Source organism: Temnothorax curvispinosus, unplaced genomic scaffold (genome assembly GCF_003070985.1).
Source record: "Temnothorax curvispinosus isolate PA1 unplaced genomic scaffold, ASM307098v1 QBEX01010896.1, whole genome shotgun sequence".
Taxonomy (NCBI): Eukaryota; Metazoa; Arthropoda; class Insecta; order Hymenoptera; family Formicidae; genus Temnothorax; species Temnothorax curvispinosus.
Window position 1 is genome coordinate 25,549 of NW_020220676.1, and position 11,987 is coordinate 37,535.

The 11,987-nt window shown below is 36.5% G+C and overlaps 1 protein-coding gene across 2 annotated transcripts; it reads left to right on the forward strand.

Annotated features, from left to right (window-relative positions):
- Window positions 1–1,253: 1,253 nt before the first annotated feature.
- LOC112460837 lies at window positions 1,254–11,023 on the forward strand. 2 transcript variants are annotated; one of them, XM_025025725.1, is made up of 9 exons: window positions 1,254–1,681; window positions 3,090–3,245; window positions 3,368–3,825; window positions 4,444–4,690; window positions 7,460–7,672; window positions 7,752–8,004; window positions 9,278–9,477; window positions 10,591–10,749; window positions 10,825–11,023. In XM_025025725.1, exons 1-8 carry the CDS (start codon window positions 1,544–1,546, stop codon window positions 10,723–10,725), a joined length of 1,800 nt encoding a protein of 599 aa, XP_024881493.1. In that variant the 5' UTR covers window positions 1,254–1,543; the 3' UTR covers window positions 10,726–10,749; window positions 10,825–11,023. The 2 variants fall into 2 exon arrangements, with proteins under 2 accessions (XP_024881493.1, XP_024881492.1); XM_025025724.1 differs by having other exon boundaries at window positions 10,591–11,023.
- The last annotated feature ends 964 nt before the right edge of the window (window positions 11,024–11,987 follow it).

Genomic DNA, 11,987 nt, shown 5'->3' on the forward strand with positions numbered 1-11,987 from the left:
AATGCCCGGAACTCTTTAGAAATTGTTTTAGTATGCTTAGAACTGTACGAAAAATATTTTATATAAGCCAGAACTCCGAGATTTTCTACAGCGTCTCACCCACATACCCGTAAATGCGTCTTTCTTGGGCGATAAAAATTATTTAAAATATGAATAAATAATGCTTATCGTCAGAACTCTTTAGAAATAAACGTTAGAACACGTTCAGAACTATACGAGAATTATAATAGAACTCACTGTTACCCATGTGTATTGTTTATTTAAGAAAGTGTTTTTATTTTTATCCAATTATCCTTCTGTTGTTGCTCGTAATTTGGCCGCTTGAACATGCATAGGTAAACCAAATTTAATAAGAGTGCAAGAAACATTATAAACTACCATTTTTTTCTCAATATAGTTAATAATATAATTATTGGTATGCATTTAAATATTAAATTTAAAATTTATTATGCAAAGTAAAGGTTTTTAATGTAAGACTTTTTTAGATAGAAAAGCATAGAACGGTGATTTTTATACATTACATTTACGAATTTTAGTTTTTATGTTTATAAATATTTATTTAATTAATTATATTTGCAATCTTTATATATTTATAAATTTCAAATATATATACATATATATATATATATATATATATATTTATTTAATTATAAATATAAAAATTAAAATTTGTATACAAGCAAATGTAACGTATAAGCGGGTATAGCGTATCGTCGATTTGTCAACTCGAGACTCGGCACTCGGCGAGACACGAGACGCGATACCCGAAATGCGTGGCATCGTGGTATAGCCGGCAAGCCGGCCCGTGCAAAGCGGCAACGTCACAGCTCAAGAGAGACAGCAGATCGTATGTCTGCCCTTCTCTCCCCGCTCGAAGCTTGCCGAGGGCCTAGCGTACACGGACAGAGGAAAGGCTTGTGCGACCAGCATATCCCCTCCATCTGAGTAGTTCGGACACGAACCATAGCATGGATACGAACCCATGTATCGTTACCCGAGTCCTCTCTGATCGTTACCGAGCGTAACGCCGTAGTTGACGTCCACTTTCTCAGAGGGCAGATTAGGACAGACGTCCCCCGAAGCCGGATGGCCGCTCTCAGGTTTCTCTCTGATACTAGTTATATGGACCGGCCTTGGGTCTGTTCGCGTTGCTTGCACTTTTTGCACTCAGCATCTTCGCTTTCTCTCTCTCCAACGGCCGAATATATAATTTATCTCATTTCAAGTGCAAAAATGTTTGGGGATTTCAAGCAACGCAAACAAGCCTCTTTACAAGTTCTCTAGTCCCAGCCAGTCCCAGCCAGCGCGTTCCACGTTCCACGGGGTTCGCCCTCTTTGTGCAACGCGATTCATGGCGGTGCGTGTACTGTGCCGCTGACAATGAGCCGCGGTGGTGACTGTGATAAGTGATCCGTATAAACCATCCTCATCGCTGAACGCGAGCAGTGGCAGTGGAGAAAGATCGCACGTCGGCCGCTGTTAGAGCATACCTCTTGATGACTCGCGCTTTACGTGGGCCGCAGGCAAGCCGGAGCTCGCAATTATGTTCGATGTACCGCAGAAGTTCTACGAGCTGTGTCGCCTTTGTTTATCCCTGGACGATGTCAAGTATTCCATATTCGAGGAAGGGGGCACCCAACAGAATTACGCCGAGAAGATATCGGCGTGCTTGTCAATCACGGTGAGATTTGCCGTGCACTGCGGTGATTATCCGCATTTCATCGGACGCGACCATCTGTGGTATATCTCTTCGGCGCGGCCGTGTATGCGTCTCTCCGTCTGCGTCGTTCTCATCGTCGCCGTGCTATCGTCCCCTCTCTTCTTCTCCCTCTGCCTCCGTACGCTCACTCGCTCACACGCTCGCTTGGCTTTAGAGGTGCTCTCGCGCGCGCGCTCTACCGCGAGACTCGGAGTCGCTCCTTCACTCGCCGTTTCTGTCTAGCACGCACGTTCTCGCATTCGCGATCGCACTCGCACTCCGCGCACTCGGGCAACCGCGTCACCGCGCGGCTGTGTATGTGTGAGTGTATGTGCGCGTGCCACGAGAGAAAGTTTGGCAAGAGATGTGTCCGCGAGATAAGCCGACGAGCAGCAACGGCATTTAAAATGGCAGTGATAAGCCCCGCGCGAGCGTGGCAAGCGGAACTACAGCCGCGCGAGTCATGGAGGGGGGAGGGAAGGCTGCGGCTCCTTATTTGGATGGCCTGTTATCATGTTTCACACGCGTATTCCGTTGTCATGCCGCGCGTTATCCGCGCCGTTCTCGCCTCTATCGGCGCTCCTTAATGTCCTTTTAAATTGCCAGAAGCATCCATTCTGACCGACGCGCGATGCCGATCGGGAGACACGGGCTCTCGATATAGTATTTGCAGACCCAGTTTTTATTGCAAAACTTTACGTCAGACACAGATCGTCCTCCTATTCGTGATCATCCTTATATAAGCGAGAACTAAAGATGCACAGTATATCAAAAACATACTCTCCGTTCGATATTTTATTTAGTAGGATGTCTTAAGGACTTATATCGATCAGATCTTTGCTCATAAGATTTTATTAACCAGTAAATTTTTATTAAAATTATATATCAGACGTTATTTTTAGTGTAAAGTTGATAATTAAGATATTTACTAGAAAATAAGTTGATAACTTACTATAATAAAAATATATCTCTTGCAATTTTCAATTATTCTCACTTTTATTTCTATAACAAGGATCTTATCACAGAAATTAATTTTGAGAACATTATAGTTTTTGTATCACTCATTTGTTACAACAATGACAATGACATAACTCAAAATGTCTGAAAAACAATGTTTTTTCAGAAAATAGGTTCAAATGTTTAGAATCATTAAAATTTTGTAATATTTTTAAATGCTATTTTGGTATAACAACTGATTGCAGAGCAATTTAACTACATATTAGTGTCAGAGCTCTTCGTTCACTGTACAGAATTCTCACTATTATTTTGCAGACAACTTTAAAAATGACAATTGAGTTAGTGTCAGAGAGTTATGTCATTGTAGCCAAATGAACAGTACCTACTCATCGCTTTTGTTATCTAGTTTTGTTACACGATATATTCTCGATAGGTAAAAGATGGTGATTTCTTACCACCGATTATCTGCCATCGGTGTGTATGTAAGTTGAATATGCTGGACAACTTTCGCGAAGTGTCGCAAAAGTCTGACATCGTACTCAAACAGTACCTGGATTTTTTCAAGCAGCAGTTGTCTCATGACGAGCAGGTATTGGATTTGAATTGTTTGAGATTAAGTAACAAATTATGCGTCGTTTCGTTAAAATTGCACTGAATCTATAAGCAAGAAGATAAATTATATACATATACCTTTTCTCTATGTGTTCTTAGAAAGAGTCTTTCTCCACTGCCAAAGTAGCGGGCGAGAGCCCTCTGCAATCGTTCCTCGAGTTGAATAGGATGTTATTCAACGAGGAGCCTAACTCCGAGCCGGCCAGCATTAATCAAAACGTAATACCTCAAACTCAAACGCATCATCTAGAGTTGCAGAGCAATGATATGCGAGAACACGATAATATTAAGTGCGAGCTAGACGATGACAACAGTTCCAACAGTTCCGATCCTGAACGACTGGAAATTGAAGATCGTGACGAACAGGATATCGAAGGCGAGGAAAATGGTTACGATATGACCGTCAGTAAGAGGAGTCGAGTCGAAAGCAACTATGATGGCTCCGAGTCCAACACGGCAAATTGTAGTCCAGTTAATAGAATGGATACGCCAGAGAGCAACTGCTCTGATACTAACATCGATCAGGAAGCGACAAAGCTATGGCAAGCTCTAGCCAAGTAAGTAAGCCAAACGTTGCTGTTTGTTCGGCAAATATTTGTTCACTCGATATCTGCTCGGTAGTAAGGTGCACAAATGTATCCCGTGTGAGGTGCTTACAGATAAGATAAGCGACATTGTGTATCTAATTTTCAAAGTCAATAACGAAAGCATTGCTATGTTATACTAATTCAATATTATAGTTACACTTTCAATGTATTACATTATGTATGATTACGGTCTCATATTCTCACGTTGTTATGTAAAATGACTAGTTATATAAATAAACTAGTAAAATTTAATCACTTTACTTTCATCATTGCTTATCGAAGTAAATTTCGTTGTCAATATTTTTATACTAACAAATTTGTTTGTTGTATTCGAATTTTGATCAATAAGTCGTTTCAAATCTGACTCAATTGCCTCCTTATATTGCGAGTTATTTTGTTAAATCTGGCGATAAAATTACGATCGAGTATCGCCATAATAATCGTTTTGCTAATAAGGGGGGGGGGAAGCTTATGATTGCAAATTATAAATTAAACTGGCAATAAATATCATAAGCCGCTAGACATTTGCAATCAGTAAACTATTAAAGTTATGCAATTACACACGTCCCTTCGTATTTTGTTACGCAGCAACAGAAGTTTGGAAATTACGCGAACAAACGGTGATAAATTGAACAATGGATTCACCGGTGAAGCGACCAATCTGCTGCGCTCTTTGATGAACAACAGGCAGATCGGTATTACTGCGATTGATTCGGACAAGATATCCCCGCAAATCAGATTCTATAGGGATACCCAGGGGACAGCTACCGAGCGTACGTTGGCCGATTTCCCTGTGCTTGGTAATCGTACCAATATAGGAAGCTTAGAAAATAAGGTGAGTGAGAACCGACCACAAGTTGAACATTTCGGTAACTAATATATAAATAAAGATCGAAATCGCGTTAGTAAAGAAAGATAGAAAGAGAAAGAGAAAAATTTACAAACACATGTGGATTAAATAAATAGATAAATAGAGAGAACAATCTGCAAATATGTTTGCATTTTTTTGAATCGTTTTGTGTGATTTTTCTGCGCGTAGCAGTAGTGCCTTGTCCTGCCTCGTCCTAAGCAGACAAAACATTTCTCGAAAATGCCTCGCCAAACGCGAACATCTGTACGTTTGGTAAATAGAGAGAAAAGGGCCAGGTATAGTGGCGGGAAAAACTCAGGTCATCGGTTAAGCCGCCAGTCGGCCCATCGGCCGATCGGGAAATTCTTTTAAACCTATTCGGGACATATTCCAGGTAGAATTCCGCAAATAATAGATAATCGGGAACTCTTGGGATTCTGTTCGCACTCTGTTAACGGATATCAAGATATGAAATATATCAGAAAGATTCTATCTTATTAATTAAGAGACAAATATTGTTAAAAATTATTTTTTTTTAACTGCCTCTTTATTATTTTTGTATCTTTTTTTTTTTTTTAATAATTGCATCAAAACATCTTTGTAATTATAACAATCTTTTATTTTTTTCATATAACAATGATTTGTTTTATGAATTACAAATTCATGATGAAATATTCTCAAATAGATTATATTGATATTATTAAGAGCAAAAAAAACATAGTTTTTTGTTGTTGATTTATATATTGGTAAAATACTAAAATTATGTAATTTATAATAAATAAATATTTATATGTAAATTATAAATATTTATTGTAAATTATTTAATTTTGATATTTTGTCAACGCGAGTGAGATATCCTTGATCACGAGATGCTTTTATTTCGACGAATTTACGAACAAAGATCTCCTGACTGTGCGTTTGGGCTCTTTCTGTAGTATCGTCTCTTTGTTCTGATAACAGGTAGATCGTAAATTGATTGTAGTTATGCTCTTTTGAGTGAAAATAACAATGCATTGCTGCCGAAAGACGTCCTTTTCTCGACCTTTTGGCTCAGTAAAGTAAAATGCATCCTTTCCTTGAAATCTTCAACTAATTTTAAATATAAAACATGTATTAATTTTTTCCATCCATATGTTGAATCCGGCACCGACATCGTTAAGATATTAATCTTGAAAACTGTAAAATCATTTATAGTTACAATTAAATATTAGTTAGGGGAAAGTGTAGGGGAATGCGTATGGGTAATAGTGCGCACCTCAAGTTCAAGACTGACGATAGCTGACAACACGTGGCAAAATTTCAAAGCTTACATCAATTCTAGATAATATAGATACATTTTATCCAAAGCTTTGTTTGAACAGAGGAAGCGAAAAGAAAACGCGCCCATTTCCTTACCATTTTGAAGCGACAGGAGTTAAGTTCGTAAGTGGGCAATTTTTATTTGCTACTGTAATTGGTATAACATAGTGAAATACGATCCCTTGGGAACCTTTTGCCGTATTGGTCCCATAATTTTATTTGTGGTTCGCGAATAATTGACAAAATTGTCCCGGAATAACAAATCCGGGGAATAGTGCGCGGTTTTTATTTATGTCGATTTTATGTATACATATATAGTTTATTTATGTTTGAATTTATATATATTTATGTCGAATTAATTGTGCGTTGAAGCCAGTTGAGTCAGTTCTACTCGCAAAAAATTTTTGTTCAAATATCCCTCTATTTTTAAAGTTTTGCATTTAATTTCCAATTATTTATCATTACTCACATTAACAACATTTAAAACTAATGATTTAAGTAGAAAAGTTCGAAATTTATCTGCTGCAGACACAAATTTTGCGCACTATTCGCCAGTTTCATTTTTGCCCGACTTTGCATCGTCCTAAATATTGCTCAATAAATATTTAACAACAAAATTATTATTAAGTATAAATTCACGTACTTGTAGACAAACGTTTAAAGGTTTCATAGCTGCATTTAAAAATTAATTGTAACTATAAAAGCCATTTTATATTAACAGATTTACCTTAGGTGCGCACAGGTATTCCACTTTCCCCTATATAGTTGTAACTATAAAATTATTAAGGCCTCCACAATAAAAAATATAAGGAACAAGGAACAGATATTAGCGATTAGGAGGACTAAAGAATCAAGAATAAAGTTGAATGCACGATGAAAAATACAGGCAACAGAAACAGGAAATAACACAGGCAATAGATTTTTAACTTATCGGAAGCCGTGTATCATTATAATGCTACACCAGCTTTATTCCTAATTTCTTATTTCTAATCGCTAATATTTGTTCTTTGTTCCTTATATTTTTCATTGTGCGGGGGCCTTTAGGGCTCATGCACAATGAGAGGAATAAGGAACAAGGAATTAAACATAGAGGAAATTCATAGTCGCATCTTTTTTCAAGACACGATCTTTATGAATTCTATCTATGTTTAATTCCTTGAAGACCGTGTCTTGAAAAAAGATGCGACTATGAATTCTCTCTATGTTTAATTCCTTGTTTCTTATTCCTCTCATCGTGCATGAGATCTTATAGATACAACTAAAATTATTTTATAAAGTTGATTTTATTTATTTAAAAAAACTAGGTTTACTTTTTCATCCGACATAGACTGTTACATATTACGATCGATTGATATAAGACATTTATAAGGTTAAATAAGTATAAAATGTATTACTTGTAAATCCAAAAAAATTTTTGAAAAAATTTAATGGTGAGTAAAATGATGTTATATGCAGTCTGTACAGAGTGCTTCGATAGACAGTAATCCGTCTAGCCCTGGCAGTATTGGTCGTAAGGAGATGACAACAACGACGAAAGGTCGCAGGAAGCAGAGCTATCCCAGTAAAGCTCCAGCAAGCCCAGACATTGTTGCCAGTTACCAACATGAACATAACAATGAGGAGCAAGCGCATGATTTTACCACATGGTCGAGCAAGATAAAAAATAAGGTATTTCTCCCGTGCAAACGGTCTGTTATTGCTCATAAGACGTTATCACTTGCTCACAATAATCGATTGGTGGTTTTAGATGGAGCAAGATCAGAAGCAACAGTTCGATCAGCAAAGCGGCAACGTGGCGAAAAAAGTTGATATGTCTTGTACAAATTGCGGCACCATGACAACAACCATCTGGAGAAGAAACATGAAGGGTGAAATGGTGTGCAACGCTTGCGGGCTGTACTACAAGCTGCACGGCGTTAATCGTCCGGTTACCATGCGAAGGGACACTATACATACACGCAGACGCAGACCTAAAGGCGAGAAACCAACGAGGCATAGAAGTAAGAGCTTCTTAGCGATTAAATTTTTAGTAAACAGTTTCTTTTGCAACAACCGTTGAAACATTTAATATAATTTTTTAATATGATAAACTGCTTTTTTAATCCGTTAAACACTCAGAATTTGTTAAGTTAGAATATAATCTCTTTTCTGCGATGTGAAAAAAATTGACTATAAAAAATTGACTACAAAATAAATATACATATTGAATTATTTATATTGTAGTTAACTTTTTGTAGTTAATTTTTTTCACATTGTAGAAAAGGGATTATATTCTAACTTGATAAATTTTGGGTTTTTAACGGATTAAAAAAGCAGTGTTTTTTTGGTTTTATTTGTACTTTATTTAATTTCTTTTTAAGACATATATTTATAATACTTTAAAAAGAAATCAAGACTAGCGTGTCTCCAAATCTCGAAAGTTGAACAATGCTCAGATATCAATCGAATTCACTGCTATTCTAGTTTTAAGGAATATGCCGCGTTTTCATTTTGTTACTTAAGGGGATGCTGGAGCCGTAGCCGAACTCGATCAGCGTCGATAAAGAAGTGCTCACCGACTATATCTGTCCTTGTATAGACAAAGATATAGACAAGGATAGCACGCTACATTGCACGCACACATACGCACGATGCACACCGACATTATACTTTTATATTACGCTTCTAAATCTTGATTTGGAGGGTTTATCGATGTTTTTCTTGTTGTGCAATTCGGGGGAACTTGTTTTCGCGTTCGTACTAATGGTATATCTCTTATATGAAATACATCTTGTAACGAGCTGACAGCTCGCCGCAACTCGAGACGCCATATTGGGATAAAAGTAGGATAAGGAAATCTGTACTTCCGTAATTTTTTCTCGTTTTCTATATAAAATCGGAGTTCCCCCGAATCATTAATGTATGTACTGCAATTCTGGAGAAGGATTTTTAATTCTGTCAAATTAATACGACGCTACGTGCCGACAAAAAATGCCGGTAAAACAGACGGCTCCAGCATCCCCTTAATTTACATATGAGTGTATTAGCAATTTTAACAGTATTCTCAATATAAATATGCAATTAATTTGTAATTTTAAATAGTTTTTTATTGTTTAAGTATCGTTTATTATTAGATGGTCTTAATTTCTTTGAAAAATATTTCAATTTCTTGTGATATGTGTGGAAATAATCCATTCTTACGAAATTAATGTGTTTATTATTATTATTATTATTATTATTATTATTATTATTATTATTATTATTATTATTATTATTATTATTATTATTATTTAGAAAAAGGAGACTCAGTCTTAGCATCTCAGTCTACAAGAGAACAAATGGATACCGAGAGTGCGGATATGCTGAATGCTCTTCGACAACAAATTCATCCTCAGCTGATGATGCATGCAGCGTTAACGCCTACGCGCATACCCGGTGGCCATCCGCCTCCACCAGTTGCTTACTCAATACCTTTATCTAGTTACATGATTCATGTAAGATACTTTCTTTGTCATATGTTGAGTATTGGAATAAGAAGTATTCTCGTATTCGCATTTAATGTGTCTAGTGAGACTTGGTTAAAAAGACTAAATATTTTTTTAAGATAAAAAGACATTGACAATGGCTCGGTGGATTAAAAATCAAATAAAGACAATAGAGGTTTGTGAGCCAAGCTAGGTTTTAACCCCTTGAGTGGCAGGAAAATGAGCATCAAACGGACAAAAAATGGCAAGATAAAAATTCTGTCAGATTTCCATGAAATTTGGTATTAATGGGTTTTTTGAGTCACTGAGTACGAATCCGGGGTCAAAGTTCAAAAATTCAAAATCATGATCCAACTTCTTTTGAACTAACTGTTCTTTTTTGAACTGACTTGATCGACAGTGTTTGACAGATTGACTTGACCGAGGGCTTGATCACTCGAATTTTGAGTGTACGTCATATTTCAAGACCTCTCGGACTTGACTGTCATTCTTTAGAACGCAGAAGTTTATTGCATTATTCCAAATTTAGAAGTCGCCATATTGGATCCACTATTTTGAAATTTTGACAGTAAATTCGTATTCAGCAACCCAAAAATCTCCTAGTACCGAGTTTCATAGAAATCCGCTAATTCATAAAAGTTTTCGAAATTTTGGGTCGTCATATTAGATCAGCCATTTTTAATTTTGTAAAGCGGGGACACGGTGAGCGAGGAGCACAGACTTTTGCATAACGCATAATACGTAAGCATAAGAAAATTGATTGATCCATATACATGTGCATAAGGAAATAGACAATTTTCTTATGCTCACGCATTATGCGTTATGCAAAAGTTTGTGTTCCCCGCTTAATTCTGATTCCAAATTCGCATTCCGCGACTCAAAAAAATCTGTAAGTAGTAAGTTTCGTGAAAATCTTGCTAACTGGAGCAAAATAAAACAATGCGCGTATATGCGTCACTGTCACTTAAAGGGTTAATGATTAAACTTATGAAATTAAACTAAACATTTTTTATCTAAATACTTTTATATTTAACAAAATCTTTTATTTGAATATTTCTTATTTTTATACTCTTTTTTTGCTGCGGATTTATTCTTATCAAGCACGATTTATTGTATTTCTAGCAACATGTAAAAACCGAGGAACGTATGCAACGGCACTTGTCCGTGGATGAGGAAGCGGACGAAGGTGACGAGGAGAACGTTTCCGATGTTCCCCTCAATCTAGTGGCAACTTCACTTTCGGAGGAGACGCATTAAGGAAAAATCTGGTTTGGCGCTTAGGTATGCTTTCTCAACGATGTTTAGTCTGTTCGGTGACGTTTATTCTGGATGGATTTTTAATATCCCTCCTGACAGACTCTCAGCGTTTTCCTCCCAAGAAATCATTCGCACTGGGGACTGTGACGACGTTTCGTGGAAAGCCATCAGGCTCACGCCGCGGCATAATGCGCACGATGGAACGAGATGATATTAATTACTCAGTATTAATTATTCAAGATGTACATATATAAATATACACATACATACGGGAATATACGTACACACATACACAGTATACGTACACAAAACACAGATAAAAAACACACGCATATGAAAAAATATTTTTATATAAAATTTTATATGTGCTCGCCCGTTGTACATAAACGTGCCGCGGATCCAACCGTGGTGTCGCTCGGAAGTGCTCGTCGTTGTCGTCGTCATCGTCTTATTTCACATCGTACGCATCTTTCGATCGGTTGTGTTATGGTGACGGTGACAGCAACAGCAACCTCCAACGGCATACCTGCAACATCGTTAACGGCTTCCGACATTTAATTGTGTTACGCTCCAAATTTTAAGGTCCTTTCAAAAGCTTTTATACGTTGCGCGATGAATGTTGGATTTTTCACTCTAAAACCCCTTACACAATACGAGGTGATAGCGATAGCGATAGTGATAGTGATAGCGAAAAGCGATAAAATTGTCGACAAAGCTACAGCATTGATACACGGCTTCCAATAGGTTGAAAATTTTGTCGTTATCGCTATCGCTATCACTATCGCCTCTCATTGTGTAAGGGGTTTAACAGGATTGAAAAAAAGAACGAAAGTACTATTTATACATAATATCAAATATTACAGGCAAAACTTTCAAATAGTACATTTGGAGGACATAATCTCAGAAATAAAAAAAAACATTTTGTATCTTTAATAATGTTGATTGTATTATTCAAACTTAATCACTAACTTTGTACGTATCAGAATAGAAAACAAACTGACCATGATTTCCCCTAATATAATTAAATTATAATTTTGTATTAAATTCTCTGTAGAAAAACTTTATAGTAATGCATAATTTATTGTAATTTTACTAATAACTTTACTCATATTGAGTAATCGTAAGAGAATTTAATTGAGATAAGTTACATATAAATTTAAAACAAAAGAGATTGGCGAATATTAACAAAATTAAATGTTAATTGCATTTTACTCTAATTATATTGAATTATAAATGTAACTTAAATTAAAACAAGTTATATT